At 46.4% G+C, this 19252-nt stretch overlaps 1 protein-coding gene across 7 annotated transcripts in view; it reads left to right on the forward strand.

Annotated features, from left to right (window-relative positions):
* The window catches only part of BCLAF1 (BCL2 associated transcription factor 1), a 406790-nt gene that overhangs the window by 271087 nt on the left and 116451 nt on the right, over window positions 1–19252 (forward strand). For all 7 annotated transcript variants that reach the window (XM_086927408.1, XM_086927409.1, XM_086927410.1 and 4 more), the window contains exon 9: window positions 8408–8573. In XM_086927408.1, the coding sequence (XP_086783534.1) occupies window positions 8408–8573 (166 nt within the window). The remainder of the gene's footprint in view (window positions 1–8407; window positions 8574–19252) is intronic.

Raw genomic sequence — 19252 nt, forward strand, 5'->3', positions numbered from 1 at the left:
GATTGAGACTCTTCTTTCCATGACCTTACTAACTGAACACACAGCATTACCAAAGCACTACCCATGAGAAGTAGATCATGAGAGTCACATTTACTCCAGCATATGTCCGACTCAGCATGGGTTGATGGGAGATAGAACCAACATGGTATTTAAGTTTGGACTGATACAATACATATACCAAAGAGAGGTCGTATCCAGTGTGTGAGGGCAGCAGTGCAGGGAACAGCGGCAGGTGTCAACAAGGAGTAGCAAGTGCTGGGGCCTCTACTCCATTCTCCCAGACCCTCTCGCAAGCCCTCGTGCACATCGTAGCAGTCAGCCTCGTGCACCTCACACTCCAGCCTCCACTTGCCAGCTGTGCCCTTCCGTAACCCGGTTCTGCTTGTCCCCTGTGCCTCTCATCCCAGTATGTAGGCAGGCAGGGGCCCCTCCTGTCTCCCTGAATGCCCACTGTTGTTTGCCGTACTTCAGCGTGTATTGTGAATTCACCACTGGCCTTCCTGGAAGATGGCAGGTTTAATTGATCACATGGCCTGAGTTCCACTTGGTGTACACCACAGGCGCACCAACCCACTGTGCTATAGGATACAGATGTTCTATACTCTGGGTCAATAGCAGGGCTAACCTTGGCACTGGTACGAGCGCCACTGTTCAAGAAGGCATCAAGTAACTGGCAGAACTAATTTTCATAAAACCAAGTGCCCAAGGGTAGCAGGTGGAGAGCACATCATCGGCACAGAGCAAAAGGGGAAGAGAAACTAGACATAATACTTGAATATCCTAGAAATAGCGGAAGCGAGGCGCAATGTGCTATAAAGCACTAGATGTCAGACTTCCAAACCATCACTGTTACTACAGAATTTGGAACAACATCTTCATTGCCATGTGCTCGGGAAGGAGGAAATCCGCCCTTTCTGAACCTAGCTGTTAGTTCGTCTTACAGTCAATCAGTGGTACATTTCTAGAGCGTTTCTGGTCATCCGTTAGGGTTTGCAGGCGCTGGGAAACCCCATTCCATCTCGTATGAACTAGCAACGCCATTTAACAGGAGCCTAAAGTAAGATTTAAGCAGGGATCTGCGCTTTCATCATAAATATGGGGTGAAATTAAATAAATGTGAAAAATACTAGCTGTAGCATAGTCTTTTGCTTGTTGCAAAAATAAATGTGGCTAAATACAGATAAAAATGCCCAAAAAATAAATATGGATAAATACAGACGGAAATGGCAAAAAAATCAATACCATAAAACCAGGAGCTCTAGTTGTAATTTATAATGTGTATAGCTTGCTAGACTGATTGAAACATGTGAATATATAAAAGATCCAGTGTTAAAGGAGAAATTAGTTACCCGTAACTCCTTTTCTCCAACATTGATATATTTTATTTCTCTTCCAGGGGTTACTCCTCAATAGTCATAAGCACTGAATAGTCCCGCCCACGTGCGGGACCCCGGAGCAATAGCCAATAGTATGCATAAATCTACATATATATATAATATATAGACACACACATAAATACCCATATATATAGATATGAATATACATATGCAGCCTGAAAACACCATATTAGGCTCCAAATCTGCCATTATTGCATGTAAATCTATTACATTTGACAAAATAAATACATATAAATCACCATATGTGGTATATGAATAGAAGAAAACTGCCCTGAGTTTGCTTTCAAACACACAACCTTTATTTTCAAAGGTAAAAAAGGCAGGATCATAGAGGCAGATTTAGCCTAGACAGGCTGCATAAAAACCAATTGGAAAAATTGACTCCGTGCCTTTAAGACCTCCAGGAACCCCCAGGCTCCCATAATGCACCACAGGTGACAATTAGGTCAGTTCTTTTGCCCTGCTCCTTCTGTGAGGATCCTGGAGCATTGAGCTCCCTAGTTGGTGATTTTTATCACCTTTTTCTGGTAGAAAGTTAATTTTTTTTACTTCACTCAACGTCTTTAGTACTTAGCTTGCTAGTTCTTCTAATTTTTATGATTTTTGGATATTTTTTCCAGTCAAAATGCTAGCCTTATAAGTGCCCGGCATGTGGAAAAAAGATGGCAAAATCAGACCCTCGTTCGGTCTGTATTGCTTGTTTACCTTCTCACAAGCCAGACAAATGTTACCATTGCAGCAAGTTTTCCAAGAGAACCCTTATGGAAAGGGAGAAGATTAAGCTGCATTCCATGCTGGAGAGAGGAAAGGAAACCGTGAGTGGGCGAGAAGAGCATCATTCAAGGATGTCCTACTCTCAATCAAGAGAGCGCAAAGAAAAAGGTAAGAAAAGGAGGCATCCGTCTCCTACGCCGTCGAGGGACAGATTGACATCCAAGGTACCTTTGTGCTCAGGCGGCATCGAAATCGCCGCCGAGACATCCGATGACGTCGAAATATCCTTCGCCATCGAGACAAGGTGAAAAGATACATAGGATGAAGTCTACATCCACGCGTAGGCGGTCCAATTCTGGCTCGCCTACGACGTCAAGAGGCCGGGGCTCAACGTCGCCGCTCGCCGCAGAGTGGTTCTGGACCGACGTTGAGATAGACAGCGAGAGGTCCCATGGCATCGACGTCAAGCCGAACACCAAGGGCTTCGATGCCAAAGAGACCTAGACATTCGACGTCGAGACACATGCCATCGACATCGTCGAGATCTAGGAAAAGGCCTTCTGGATCTAAAAGGTCACGATCTAGAGGAGGTCGACGTTGAGATCACCATCAGATCATGGATCTCTGCCAGCAAAGAGACCTAGAGCGACGCCAAAGGACTGTTTGACGCGGGACGCCCAGGTGGTTACGTCAAGGAGTGCTTCCTCCTCCCCAGGACTTCAGATAGTACAAGTGTCTCCTGAACACTCGCAAGTTCCGTCTCCAGCTTCACCTACTAATATCTTGCCGAGATGGCTAGGAGACATTAGAGAGTGGAAGATTCACAGGAATAATCTAAAACGTTCTCCTTCAAGGTCCAGGACACCTTTGATTCAGTCTGTGCATTCTTCGGAAAGACAAGAACGTTCATCACGCTCTCCTAGGAGTCGGGCACCTAGATCTCGACACCGAACTCCTAGAAGGCGAAGCCTTAGATCTTCTTCATGGTCGTTTGATTCCAAGGCTGACTATTCTCCGACTCTTCCCCTCCACCAAGTAGAATATCGCCCATCGATGATATTCTGACCTCAATGAGGGGCTGCAAAACTCCACATTGAAATGCCGGTCTCTACCACCAAAACATCAGTGATCTTTGAAACCATGCACCAAAAGTCTTCTTCTAGACCTTTGCTCCCTCTAGTGCCTGGATTGCTGGAGCCTGCTCTACAAAATGTTCTCACTCCAGCATCGGTGGGAGCTGCTCCATCTCGGATCACCAAGAAATACAAGGTGGCCGAAAATTACCCTTGATCTCTGAGGGCTGACCCTCCACCAGACTCAATTATTGTTTTGGCTGCACGAAAAAATCAGACCGGGTCAGCATCATCGGCAGTGCCCTCCGATAAGGACAGTAAAGCTATGGATTCTGTGGGGAAGATGATGTGCATGACCTCAGCTTCTTACATGAAAGTAGCCAGTGCCTTGCTGGGTCGATATGACTGTTCCTTATGGGACTCCATTTCACGGAGAAGCTCCCAAAAGAGGACAAGCAAGATTTCTTAGAAATTCTGCATGAGGGTGGCTTGGTAGCCAATCAAGTGATCAGTGTAGCGGCAGATGCCTCAGATCTAGCTGCTTATGGCTATTCTCATGGGATTTGTGCCAGACGCTCTGCCTGGTTGAGATTGACTTGGCTAAAACCTGAAGCACAACATCGCATTCTCAATCTCCCTTTCAATAGAACATCACTCTTCGGCTCTCATACTGATGATAAGATGTCTAGATTGAAAACCGAGCTGGATACAGTAAAAGCTGTGGGGCTCGAGAAGAGGAAGGACTTTAGGCGACGTTACCGCCCTTACGATCAGCGACAAAACCAACAGAGGGTTGAAACCCCTCAATGGTCCTCCCAGCAGCATCAAGGAAGGTCACAATTTTCCCAGCGTCCTCCTGGTAGAGGAAGAGGTGGTAAATTTAGACAGTCCACACCGGTTGCCAAGCAACAATTACAAAAGCAGTGAGTGCTTGCTTCCCCGATCAGTTATCCACTCCCTTTGGGGGGGAAGTGTCTGTTTCTACCTGGAAGAGTGGGAAAAAATCACACTAGACAAGTGGGTGCTGAATATTGTAAAGAATGGGTATACCATCAAGTTCAAGTCCCCTCCACCTTCCATTCCTCCTCAAAGGACTGTCACCCATCTTGTAAATCTTTTGAGGGAAGAGGTGTCTGCTCTACTCCTAAAGAACGCCATTGAGGAGGTCCCATGGCATCAACATCGGCAGGGGATCTACTTTCGCTACTTTTTGGTCCCGAAGAAAAGTCCAAACAAGGAGCTCAGGCCTATACTAGATCTCAGACGTCTCAAATTCATTCAACAAGAAAAATTCAGAATGCTGGCATTACATCAAATAATACTGCTGCTGCATCAAGGGTACTGGATGTGTTCCATAGATATTCAAGATGCCTATTTCCACATACCAATCCCTCCAAGCATCGGAAGTTCCTAAGGTTTCGCATCCAATCAGATCACTTCCAATTCACGGTCCTGCCCTTCGGGCTGAAGTCGGCTCCTCCCACATTCTCAAAGTGCATCTTAGTAGTAGCTGCTTTCTTGAGGAAACAGCACATATTCATCTACCCTTACCTAGACGACTGGCTTCTCAAGAGTGCGTCTCCCACTCTTCTGCAACAGCACCTCATGCACTGTATTCACCAGTTGCATCAGCTCGGTCTGCATGTAAACTTCAAAAAGTCCATCCGCAATCCAACACAGAGGATACACGATCTAGGTGCAACTCTGAACTCAGTCAGCGCAAGAGCGTATCCTTCGGGGGAGAGACCATCCATTCTCCACGTGTCCAACTCTCCTGAAGATACCTCCGCCCACGGCGAGGCAGGTCCCCTCTCTGCTGGGGTCTATGGCCTTGTGCATTTTTCTCGTTCCAAACACCAGGCTTCACATGAGGCCTCTGCAGCAAACTCTGGCGGATCATTGGTCCCAAATCTCCAATCGCTGGGAGGACAGTTAGCAATACCTCTGTCAGTCCGACTCTCCATCAGATGGTGGATGCTACTGGTTCATCTCATCGTTGGAGTTCCTTTTCAAGAGGAAATGCCCGAGCAGACACTGGTGATGGATCCGTCCCTTCAGGGATGGGGCGCTCATATGGGATCATTACAAATCCAAGGGATGTGGTCATAGAAAGAGCAACTATACCACATAAACATGCTGGAACTCAGAGCGGTGCATCTAGCTCTCAAAGCATTTCTTCCTTCAGTCACATCGACTTCTCTGCTTGTTCAGATGGACAACACAACAACAGTGTACTAAGTGAACAAGCAGGGGGAACCAGATCCCGACCCCTGTTGCTGGAAGCACAAGCGATTTGAAAATTGCTTCTGGCACAAATCATGAAAATATCTGCGATTCACTTACCAGGCGTCCTCAACGTCCAAGCGGACGACCTAAGCAGGCATTTCGTAAAAGCACACGACTGGGTGCTAAAAAAAGAAGTGGTACAAGACATCTTCCACAACTGGGGAACACCAGACATCGAGCTCTTCGCGGACGATGAAAACGCAAAATGCAGCGTCTTCGCCTCCAGGTACCTGCAACCAGGTACCAAAGGGAATGCTCTTTGGATAGATTGGTCAGAGAAATTACTCTACGCTTTTCCACTGATTACACTCATTCCCATGGTGATCAGGAAGTTGTACAAGTCCAAAACAGACATGATCCTGGTTGCTCCAGAGTGTCCTCGCCAGTGGTGGTACCCGGACCGTCTTCACCTGTCCAAAGTACCACACAGGAGGTTGCCATGTCATCCGGATCTGCTGACCAGGGTGGGCGGCAAGTTGTTCCACCCCAACCTGCTGTCCCTGCGGTTAGCAGCATGACTCGTGAGTTCATCCAATATGGACATTTAGGCCTTTCTCAGGACTGCATGCAGATCTTGAAGGAGGCTAGGAGAGCTTCAACGATAAAGTTAAACGCTTTTAAGTGGAAGCGTTTTTACATGTGGTATACTGCTGCAGGTGATGACCCTATTGGAGGTCAGGAACAGGTACTGTTACCATACTTACTGTATTTGGACAAAGCAGGTTTACAATACTCCTCCATAAAAGTTCACCTGGCAGTGATAATAGCATTTAGAAAGTCTCCCACTCAGGCTTTGTTCTTTCACATGCCAGTTGTAAAGTATTTTCTGGAAGGTCTCAAAGGTATATCCTCTTGTTAGGACTCCATCTCCTCCTTGGGAACTAAATGTAGTCCTCTCTAAACTAATGGGTCCCCCATTAAACCCATCCACAAACCTTCCCTTCAGCATCTTTCGTGGGAGACTGCTTTTCTCGTGGCAATCACATCTGCTCGCAGGGTAAGCAAGATACAAGCCTTGTGCTCTACAGAGCCTTATCTAATTTTTCATGCAAATAGTGGTGTTGCGTACTCACCCAAGGTTCCTTCCTAAGGTGGTCTCAGTTGAACATCAACCAGTCAGTAACCCTTCCTACTTTCTTTGCCAATCCTGCCAATCCGGCTGAAAGAGCTCTGCACTCTTTAGATTTAAAACGAGTGTTAAAATTCTATCTTGACAAAACAAAAATTGTACGAAAGTCTGACCAACTGTTTGTGAATTATGGTCTGGAAAATACATTTTTTTCTGCCTCTAAAAGGTCCCTTTCTAGATGGATAGTGTCATGTATTATGTTATCTTATCAGTTTGCACAAAAGCAGCTCCCGGGCAAACCGAGAGCTCACTCTACTAGAGGAAAAGCTGCTACGATAGCAATGCTTAGGAATGTACCTATTCAAGAAATTTGTAAAGCAGCCACATGGCGTTCGGTTCATATCCTTCGCATGCCATTACTGCCTTGAGGCTGATACTCAAGCGGATGCTCAGTTTGGTCAAGAATCCGTGAGAAATTTGTTTGGGTAATATATGTTGGTAAAATGGTTTGATATGCTAGTATTTGCCCGCAGGATGCGGGGATGGGCTTGCTACTCTATTCAGTGCTTATGACTATTGATGAGTATCCCCTGGAAGAGAAGGATACGTTACTTACCTATAATCCTAGTTCTCTTCCAGGGGTATACTCATCAGTCATAAGCAACCCTCCCTCCTCCCCTGGCGAATACCAGACCTATATATTGTACCTGTTACCCATACTGTGATTTCACTGTTATACGCTGTCCAGAAGAACTGACCTGTCACCCGTGGTGCATTATGGGAGCCTCTGAGTTCCTGGAGGTCTCAAAGGCCCGGCGTCAATTTTTCCAATTGTTTTCTATGCAGCCTGTCTAGGCTAAATCTGCCTCTATGATCCTGACTTTTTTACCTTTGAAAATAAAGGTTGTGTGTTTCAAAGCAAACTCAGGGCAGTTTCCTTCTTTACATATATCATATATGGTGATTTATATGTCTTTATTTTGTCAAATGTAAAAGATTTACATGCAATAATGGCAGATTTGGAGCCTAATATAGTGTTTTCAGGCTGCATATGTATATTATATATATTTTATATATATATATATATATATATATATATATATATATATATATACATACACACACACACATACATATTATTGGCTATTGCTCCGTGGTCCCCCTCGTGGGCGGGACTATTCAGTGGTTATGACTGAGGTGTATACCCCTGGAAGAAAACTTGGATTACAGGTAAGTAACTTATCCATATTCACATTAGACCCTCCCTCCTTCTGGGTCATAGGCTCATCATATTTTATCCTCACACTTGTGCTTTGAAGTCTGAGCTATGGTGGCCTCTTGGGGGCGGGTGTAGGAGAGCTTAAGCTTCCACCTCGTTGGCTGAAATTTGGGTTATTTAAAATGGAATGGATGTGCTACTTTTAAAATACGATTTTATCCGAGTGCATGTGTGCTAAATAGGAGCTGAGGTCAGTTGGTATTTGAACTTTGTTTTAGACATACCTGAGAGATGCATTCTATTGCGATGAAGTCCATTCTCTATTTAAAATAAAAAAGGTTGAGGAAAACCTATAATGTTATTTCTGTGACCTTCTCTTTTGAACAGGGAAGATTTCAAAAGTGTTTCAGAGGTTTAGTGGTATAGCTTGATAACGTGTTCCATAATGTTTCTTACAGATATTCCTCCTGGTGAATTTGTAGGACAAGATGGCTAGTAAGCAAGTTGTCAAAAGAATGTTCATTGCAATAAAATAATTGAGTCAGCCAATGTTTAAAGCAAAGAATTAAGACCTTCTTTTATTAGACCTATCTAAAGGCCATTTTAAAATGAGTATTTCTGCTTTCCTTAACTTTGTTTTCTTTTGCAGCAAGCGCAAGAACAAAGAACAGGAACATTCCCAGTCTCCCTCCTCCTCCTCCTCTTCTCGAGAAGAAAAGACAAAGAAGAAGGAGCGGGATGAAGAGTTCAGGAGCCAGCAGGAGCAGAAAGATTATTCAGGTTTTGCTGGTCCCAGCAGACCGAGAGGCACCTTTGTAAGTTAATGGAATCTGAATGGGGTTTTTTTTGTTCTTTGTTTGCAGAGTGCACCAATTTACTCTTAGATGTACAAGGACTTTCTTAGATGGAACTTTGGAGAAGACCTAGAAACCGAGTTTTGGTATCATTCGTTTTAAGACTATTTTTTTTCGGTACCAACTGTTATTTCTTTTTTGGTTTTCATCAATGATTGTTCATTAATTAACGCTAAATAGTACCAGCCACCTGACATATCTCAGCACCCTTAAAAAGGTGGAAAAAACTCTCCAAAGCAAAATGATAAAGTACATGTTGCTTGCTCATAGACATTAAGTATTTGATGTTTTAAAACCAAATAGACAAAATGCAAAACAGATTATTAAATTAAATGTGTATTCAAAAACATATCTGTGACAATTATTTTCCCTCTTTGAAAAGCGCAAAATGAAAGGAAATTGTACTCACAGGCGTACAGCAGAGCATAGAGAGAAAACCTGTGCTATCACTTTAAAGCTGCCATGGCCCCACCACAATCCTAATAAAAGACAGTGGAAATCATTTTTCCAGCATTAGCATAAAATATTCAAATGCATAAACATATACTTGTCATGCTTTAACCCTATAGTCAATGTTAATATAACAGCAATGTATATGACACTCAATAGCACCGAAAGCAGCTACTTTTTTTTTTAAAGTTTTGTTTACTTAAATGATCTTTTAATTCTTATTTGTGTTTCTAAATCCTTTCAAATAAATCAATCCGTGGAGTAATGCAATCACTTTCTTCAGTTAAATGCAATATCTTTAAGGATGAAGCAGGGGAACAGTACAGTGATAAATAATGCAGAGCACTACATGTCTTTTGACATAGGGAAAAGTTCAAATAACACCATAACTACATGAATCTGTGTGCATAAGCAAAGTGTTTGAAAGGCTTCCCACAGTGGACTATTGCGGCAGTATCCTTGACACAGACAAATCATGTCCCAGGCCAGTGCTCTGCTTCGTTTTTCCTTATCAATTGACACAAAAGGTCTTGTATATATTTGAGTCTAGAAAACTGCCTCTGGTGTGGAGTAGGAATGCTTGAAATCTGGAGCTGAAAACCATCTGCCCTGTATGGCAATGTATGCGTTTGCATCTAAAATAATTCTTTGCCTGGCCAGTCTATCTTGGTAATTAGTGATCACTGGTTTCAGAAGAATTTTAGTTAGTGGAACTGTGTTATTCACAAAGAGATATAACCAATAAAGCAAGACCACAATTTTCATTAAAGCAACATTGCTAGACAGCGGAAGTGGAACAGCAATGCACAGTCTTACCAGAGCCAGGATGTTATCATATACTGCTCCATAATTCTCTCTGATGGTATGTTAGTTGACATGTTTACTGCATTGCATGAGGGAAAATTATACAGATTTGCTCTAATATGGGGTCAAACCAGATGTGCTATTAAAACAAGATAATTCACGGATAATGGGAGCCAATACATAGAGCATAAGACAAGACTATAATAAAAGCGCAGGCCTCTATGAATAAAACTCTCATGATAAACTGGCTCAGTTGACAGGTCAAATAGTATTGCGGATAAAAGGCATTCTTGGCATGTGCTCCTTGGGGTTATTACTGGTGCTGATCTAAGTACAATCATTTAGCTACCAAACTTCAATACAAAAGCCAACCAATTTCGGAAAATACCTTACTACTCCCATCTTGTTAACTACAGTGAAAAAAATAGAGTTGAATTGATGATCTAGGATGCCTATTCTGGCCATAGCAGCCTAGTTTGACAAAATCCTCAACAGCTCTTCCTTCAAACTCAGAAGCATTTTTACTCAGGGAAAATCAAAATGTTCTTGTTAAGTGTTGTCTGACCTCCATTCAGAGTAAAATTCTAGTGTTGTACCACCCCCCCCTCCCAATCTTTTCCATGACTGAGTCTTGAGAAGTAGTGTGGCTCACTGGTTAGAGGCGGCAGACCCGAGAGCAGAGGACGGCCCGGACCAGGGTTCGATTCCCGACGCGGCAGGTTTCTGGGCCAGGGTCCGCGGACTCGATAATTCTCTCGCCTCGGTGCCCACTCTGATCAGCGATCACACTCGGCAACTCTGGGCATTAGCTTGCCTCATCTTCACTAACGGCCCCACCAGACCGCGGGGGATGCCTGGTCTCACCCTGGAGATACCCATTAAGGGACCATCTCTCAGGGAAGCCAGGAAGGGTTTCGCAGCGGTCGAAGCGCCTTGGGACCCTCTGGGTAAGTAGTGCGCTATATAAATGCCTATACATTAGTACATTAGTACATTAGTCTTCTGTCTTAATATTGCTCTTCATAGTCTTCAATTCGTTTGTCAAGATGAAGGTCTATATAAAATATCTACAAACTATATGCTTGTATTGTTCCAGAAAACCTCCTGAGGTCGTTTTCAAGATCAGTCTTGAAGGAGGGAAGGGCCCCAGAAGTTAGAATCATTCAGAGAAATCAACTGAATAGACTCATTTCCCCATTGACAATAATTATGTTGTGTTCTTTCAACCTGATTCTGAATCCAAGCTTGATATTAGGCCATTATTTTAGGACAGTGGTTCACAAACGTTTTGCAACCACAACCTACTTTTTAGAACGACAAAGGTTTGCAACCCACCTACCTTTAAAAGGATATGAGGCCGGTGATGTGTTTTTTTTTATTTTATATAGAACTAAAGCATCGTGTGTGGTAGAACAATATTGACAGACGGCACATTTTTTATTGAAATGCCCACTTACGTTGCACAAGCACACAAATACACAGTTTTACTGATAAAACTATATTGCACACAAATGATAATGTGTAGAAATAGTTTCATTGAATATTTATAATTTGTGCCTCACCAAGTAAAGCATCTTAATTTGTTCTGAACCTATTAAAATCTTTGTTTCCATCATACTTCAGAATTAGAAAAAAAGTGGTAAATTTTTGCTTTCCTAACTGCTGAATGTTTACAGTTAATTTACAGTTCTCTTCCAGGGGATCCTCATCAATAGTCATAAGCATTAGAATATTCCCGCCCATGCGCGGGACCCCGGAAACACTACAATATATGTGCCTCATATATATATATATATATATATATCTATATATATATCTCCGCAGCCTCATGCACATCAGGGCTGAATCATGCTGAAATAGGGAAAAACAACAATAAAACATGTTTTGAATCTGTTTTAATGCTCAGCAGACAATAGAAAATCTCATAAAGGACTGAAAGCATAGACCGCTCCCAGGCTGCATTGCAAACCACAGTCTAAAAAGACTAAAAAGCTAACTCATAGCAACTTAGAGATAAACTGACACCATGCCTTTAAGGCACTCCTGACCCCCAGCTTTCCATCATGCCTCAGGGGTGACAGTTGGGTCAGTTGTTCTTTCCGTCTCCTTCAGGAAGGATCCTGCCAACACAGCTCCACTTCTTTCTGATTTTTGTCAGAAATTCTCTTAACTTTTAACAACTTTTTTACCTTACTCCGACGTTTTTCATCTATTGAAGTAAGGGACTGTCTTTTTTTTTTACAGTTTTGGGCATTTTTACCATCTTAAAATGCCATCTCTTTTTGACTCCTGCCCTTCTTGTGGTAAAAAGAAGGCCAAGACAGACTCACATGAGGTCTGTATCATTTGTCTCCCTGAGGATCATGATCCTAAAACCTGTCCTCACTGCCAAACCCTGTTCAGGATAACTCTGAAGGACAGGGAAAGATTTTGCCTGTATGGCCTGGCAGACAAATCATCTAGAGGAGGATCTCCGGTGAGCAAGGGCTCCAAGAGGTCTAGAACACCATCTAGAAGCAAGACCTCACATCCTTCAACAGCAGCGTTGGGCTCGGCTCTGAAAGAAGATCTACCAGTGGGCCATTTATCCAAGAAAAGACCTTCAACAGCGAGCTCGCCGTCGAGAAGAAAGAGGCATTCAGGTATGTCGTCGACGTCAAAGATTTGTGATCCTCCGCCGTCGTCAACCCGGCGACGATCGGCATCTAGGAGCATCACCCCTCCGCTGTCAACCCGACGACGATTGGCGTCGAGGAGCATCACCCCTCCGTGACAATCGGCGTCGAGGAATAGAGGCCCTCCGCCATCATCGGCACGTCGTTCGGCGTAGAGAGCAGGTTCACCTAAGTCATCACCGATCCATCAGCGAACCACGTCGAGAGCCAAGAGTCCTCCGCCGTCATCAACTTGGCGACGAGGATGAGATCTCAGTCGTCGGCGTTCGGCGTTGAGGACGCACACCCCTCCGCCGTCGTCTTGAAGACCTTCGACGTCGAAATTAGACTCTGCTCCGCTGTCGTCTCAGCGACTCTCGGCGAGAAGTCAGGAACCAAGGAGATCGACGTCTAGAATGCGTGTTGGTTCGGCATCGAGAGGCTCACGTCAGACGTCGAGACCTACCTCAGTGAGATCTAGAGGGGGATCGGTGGTCCTAGTGACGGAGTCAGCCTCACGCCTTTCTTCTTCTCAGCCACTCCGGAAGCTAGAAGCCACGTCCACAAGTCTCCTTCACAACAAAAGGAGGCTCCTTCTGCTGCTCGGTTATCCGATGGCAGCTGCCTTTACATCACTGTCAGGATTCAGGGGCGACGAGGCGAATGCAGGAGTATGCCAGTCCTGTTAACAGATCTCCTTTACAAAGGCTGGTGGAATAAGTGGACAGGGAGAGCTCTCCTAGACGTAGAGCCCACACAGAGATCCCTTGAGGGAAGGCACTATAGGTCACGTTTCTCCAGACGGGAGGAACGTGCAGTCAGATCACTGGAAAGGAGGCACAGTGCTCATCGCAGGAGTAGAAGAACACCATCTACTTACTCTACTTACTCTACTTCCTCTACCCGCTCATCAAAGAGGGATTATTCCCCCACGCTTTCGGACAGCCCTATATCTAGGGTCTCTCCAATAGATGACATTAATACCTACCATGAGGTTCTGCAGAGAGGGGCCCAGAAACTCATCATCCCGATGTCTGTTCCTCAAATAGCAACAACAGTGATTTTCGAGACTCTTCATCAGAAGACTTTCTCGACCATTGCTTCCCTTGGTTCCAGGGATTCTTGACCCTGTCATGGACACTTTTCTGTCTCCAGCTACCATTAAGGCGGTGCCGGCTCGCATCCAAAAGAAATACAAGCCGGCTGCCTCAGACCCGGTCTTCGTTAAGACGGATCCACCTGCAGACTCGGTGATCGTAGCCGCAGCACGAAAAACACATGCTGTCACTGCTACTTCCTCGGTTCCACTGGATAAAGAAAGCAGGTCCCAGGACTCATGGGGTCGCAAGGTCTACAATTCTGCGGCTTCTACTCTAAAGTTCTCCAACGCTGCTGCGTTGTCGGCCGTTACAACAGAGCTTTATGGGATTCCTTTGAACGCTTCAAGACCAAGCTGCCAAAGGAAGACCAAAAGGACTTTGATGAAATGGTAACCGAGGGATCTCTGGTGGCAAACCCGATGATTAACACAGCGGCGGACGGCGCTGCGCTATCGGCGCACTATTACACGCATGGAATATGCGCTAGGGGATCATCCTGGTTGAAATTGACAGGCCTCAAACCGGATGCGCAGCAGAGAATCTTGAACCTCCCATTCTCTGGTTCCTCTCTCTTCGTCATGCACGCAGACGAGGAGATGAATAGGATGAAAACCGAACTGGACACACTTGAGGCAGTCGGCTTGGAGAAAAAGGAGTACAAGCGTCGGTACAGGCCCAACCAACGCAAGGGGCCTCAGCAGAGGGTTCAAATCCCTCAGTGGGCCCAGAAGAAGAACCAGGGCAAGTCCCAGTTACAGGGAAGAAAGTCAAACCGAGGTAGAGGTGGTCACCAGCAACAATCCTCTACCACAGTGAGAGCAGGAGATAAGTCATGAGCAGTGGCTTTCTCTGGTGCCGTTGCCACTCCAGTGAGAGGAGTGCTTCACAATGTCTGGCAGAGTCGTGCAGCATCACAAAAGATTGTTGGTTGCTGAATACACTACGCAATGGATACACACTACGTTTTCGTCTGCTTCCAAAGGACATACCTCCGAAAAGATCTCGTCCTCCTCAAATAAAGCTGCTTCGGAAGGAGGTGAAGGCTCTTCTTCAAAAACAAGCTATAGAAGAAATTCCTCCCTCTCAAAGAGGAAAAGGAGTTTACTCCAGGTACTTTCTTGTCCCCAAAAAAGATCAGGAGCACAAGTTCCGACCTATCCTGGACCTTCGCCTTCTGAACTAGGTCATAGTGAAGGAGAAGTTTTGCATGTAGGCCCTTCACCAAATATGTCCGCATCTAAAAGTAGGAGATTGGATGTGTTCGGTGGACCACCAAGATGCGTACTTCCATATTCCGATTACTCTACGTCATCGCAAGTATCTGCGGTTTGTGGCCGGCCACAAACACTACCAGTCCTGCCCTTCGGGCTCATGTCTGCTCCGCGAGTCTTCACCAAGTGCATGGCAGTGTTGGCAGCCTTCCTGCACAGAAAAGGTCTCTTCGTCTTTCCATACTTGGATGACTGGCTTCTAAAAGGGCCATCCCCTCCAAGTAAGAAACTGCTTCCAAGTCTGTCTGCAGCAGTTACACGATCTCGGCCTCCATGTCAACATGGAGAAGTCAGTGCAACAGCCCACCCAGACCATCCATTGCCTAGGCTCCGTTCTGGACACAAACTTGGGAACAGCGTTTCCTTCGGAGGAGAGACTTTCTTCAATGTGGCAGAAGTGCAGGATTCTACTCCAGAGGAAGAATCCAACAGGCCGGCAGATGGCATCCCTTCTGGGATCCATGGCTTCCTGTATCTTTCTCATCCCCAATGCCAAGCTGAGAATGCGCCCGTTGCAGCAAACTCTGGAGAACCAGTGGAATCAATTGACAGATCGCTGGGAAGATCGGATCAGTCTCTCCCAGGCACCGAGATCCTCCATCAAATGGTGGACTCCGCTTCGGAATCTGTTGGTGGGAGTCCCTTTTCACCAGCCACTTCCGGTGCGATCGTTGGTGACAGACGCATTTCTGCAATGCTGGGGGGCACACATGGGGTGCCTTCAAATGCAAGGGCGGTTGTGAGCAGAGGAAGAATCCTACCACATCAATATGTTGGAGCTGCGAGCAGTTCACCTTGCTCTGAAAGCTTTTCTACCTGCAATCAAATCCAGCTCGGTCCTGGTCCAGACCGACAACATGACCACCATGTTCTATCTGAACAAACAGGGTGGTACACGGTCACGCCCTCTCTCCCTGGAGTCCCAGGCGATCTGGCACTGGCTGCTAACCTGGAACCTCTCAGTGGTGTCAGTGCACCTTCCAGGAGAACAAACTATCAAGGCAGACTCACTCAGCCGGCACTTCGAAGATCAGCCAGACTGGGAGCTAAACGACGAGGTGGTGGCAGAACTTTTCCATCAATAGGGTCGTCCATCAATAGATTTGTTCGCAGTAGATGAAAACAAAAAATGCCACGCCTTCGCGTCCAGATCCCACCGTCCAGGGACAAGGGGGAATGCCCTTTTGATGGATTGGCCAGGGACATTTGCCTACGCCTTTCCTCCCCTGCCTCTGATCCCGAAGGTGGTGTCCAAGCTCATCAGATCCAACATGAAGATGATTCTGATAGCTCCAGACTGGCCACGGCAGTGGTGGTACCTTCAATCTCGCCAACTCTGAACACCTTCACTTCCAGATCCACATCGACCCCAAGACCACACTCAGAGGCACCCTCCTTTACAGGCCACCTGGACCCCGCGCACAATTTAGTGAAGACATCACGGACATCATCACTCCACACGCGCTCCCCTCCGAGGACTACATCCTTTTGGGAGACCTCAACTTTCACCTTGAAAAGAACAACGACCGCAACACCACCTCCCTTTTGGACAACCTCGCAAACCTCGGACTTAAACAACTTGTCACTACCCCCACCCACATCGCAGGTCACACACTCGACCCTATCTTCACCTCCAGCAAGCATGTTTCCTTCAGCCATGCCACAGCTCTCCTTTGGACTGACCACAGCTGCGTTCACTTCACCTACAACAAGCCCACATCCAACAACCACCCTCAACCCACCCTGCAAAGAAACTGGAACAAAATCACCATCGACCAGATCTCCTCATCACTTCTTCAAAAGCCCCCCGCCCACTCCGCAAACCCAGACCAAGCAGCCACCAACCTCACCCAATGGTTATCCAACAGCGCCGACATCCTAGCACCACTGAAAAACGACAAATCAAACTAGGCAGCAAAAAGGCCTCCTGGTTCAACGATGACCTTAAGAAATCAAAGAAACTCTGTGGCTCCCTCGAGAAGGCCTGGAAAAAAGACCCAACCACCAGCACCAAGGACGCCTTCAAAAACGCCACCCGCATACACCACCAACTAATTTGAAATGCCAAGAAAGCAGCCTTCAAAGACCGTCTAGATAACAACGCCCATAACAGCAAGGAATTATTCAACATCGTCAAGGAATTTACCAACCCCTCAGCCAACTCCAACGACATCACCCCCTCTCAAGCCCTCTGCGACTCCCTAGCCTCCTTCTTCCACAACAAAATTGCAGACATCCACAACAGCTTCGACAACCAACCCGGAGACCAACCCACCCAATCCCCTGCAGGACCCCCACCCCCCCTGATCATCCTCAATGACTGGAAGCCAATCTCCACTGAGGACACCGTCCGTCTGATGAACTCCATCCACTCAGGATCCCCCACTGACCCTTGCCCTCACCACATCTTTAACAAAGCAGACTCCATTATTGCACCGCACCTCCGAGACGTCATCAACTGCTCCCTCAACTCCACAACCTTCCCGGAAAGCTGGAAACATGCCGAACTCAGCGCCCTCCTGAAGAAACCCACAGCTGACCCCACCGAACTCAAAAACTATCGCCCTATCTCACTCCTTCCATTCCCGGCCAAAGTCATCGAGAAAGCTGTCCACAACCAGCTCGCCGCATTCCTCGAAACCAACAAATCCCTCGACCCCTCACAGTCCGGCTTCCGAGCCAAGCACAGCACCGAAACCGCCCTCATCGCAGCAACAGACGACATTCGAACTCTACTGGACAATGGAGACACAGTCGCCCTCATCCTCCTCGACCTCTCCGCAGCCTTCGACACAGTCTGCCATAGCACCCTTCTACAGCGCCTCAAAAACATCAGAATCCAAGGAAAAGCACTGGAATGGATCACCTCGTTCCTCTCCGGAAGAACCCAGAGAGTCCGCCTTCCACCATTCAAGTCAGAGGCCACTGAAGTCATCTGCGGCGTACCTCAAGGGTCCTCACTCAGTCCCACCCTCTTCAACGTTTACATGAGCCCCCTCGCGACCATCGCGCGCCAACATAACCTCAACATCATCTCCTACGCCGACGACACTCAACTGATCCTATCACTCACCAGAGACCCTAACACGGCCAAAACCAACCTACACGAAGGAATGAAAGAAGTAGCTGAATGGATGAAGCACAGCCGTCTGAAACTGAACTCCGACAAAACAGAAGTCCTCATCTTAGGTACCTCCCCCTCCGCCTGGGACGACTCTTGGTGGCCAGAGGCCCTTGGAAAAGCACCCATCCCGACGGACCACGCACGGAACCTGGGCGTCATCCTGGATTCCTCACTCTCGATGAACAGACAAGACAACGCCGTTTCTTCATCCTGCTTCAACATTCTTCGCATGCTCAAAAAAACATTTCGCTGGATCCCTATCCAAACTAGAAAAACAGTCACCCACGCTCTGGTCACGAGCCGTCTGGACTACGGAAACACCCTCTACGCCGGCACCACCGCAAAACTCCAGAAAAAACTACAACGCATCCAGAACGCCTCAAACAGGCTCATATTAGACATCCCGCGTAAAGAACACATCTCTGATCACCTGAAAAACCTCCACTGGCTCCCCGTCAATAAGAGGATCACTTTCCGGCTCCTAACCCACGCACACAAAGCACTCTATGAAATCGGACCCGAATGCCTCAACACACGACTATCCTTCTACACCCCCTCCCGCCAGCTACGATCCTCCAACCAAGCCCTTGCCACTGTACCTCGCATCAACAAAACCACCATGGGAGGTAGATCCTTCTCCTATCTAGCAGCTAAAACTTGGAACTCACTTCCCACTCACCTTCGCCTCACTCAGAACCACCTAGCATTCAGAAAGCAACTCAAAACGTGGATATTCGACAAGTAACTCCCTACCCTTCTTCAAGCGCCTTGAGACCCTCTGGGTATGTAGCGCGCTATACAAATCTTTTGACTTGACTTGACTTAATCTGTCTGTACTTCCACACAGGAGTCTACCTTGCAGGCCGGACCTACTGACCTAGATGGGCGGGAGGATTCTTCATCCCAACCTACCCTCACTGAACTTGACATCATGGCTCCTGAGGTCCTGCAATACGGACATTTGAAACTGCCACCAGATTGCATGCACATTTTAAAGGAGGCTTAGAGACCCTCCACAAGAGCGTCATATGTGTTCAAGTGGAAGAGGTTCTTTCTTTGGTGTAGAGAGCATCACTTCGATCCTACGAAGGGGCAGGAGGACGTCATTCTTCCTTACCTTCTGTACTTAGCAAGATCTGGGTTAAAGTATGCTTCTATCAGGGTGCATTTGTCGGCCATTACGGCGCACTGGAAGTCACCTAGCCAACCCTCCGTTTTCCAAATTCAGGTGGTCAAG

The sequence above is a fragment of the Lissotriton vulgaris genome, chromosome 6 (assembly GCF_964263255.1).
Source record: "Lissotriton vulgaris chromosome 6, aLisVul1.2, whole genome shotgun sequence".
In the NCBI taxonomy this organism is placed as follows: Eukaryota; Metazoa; Chordata; class Amphibia; order Caudata; family Salamandridae; genus Lissotriton; species Lissotriton vulgaris.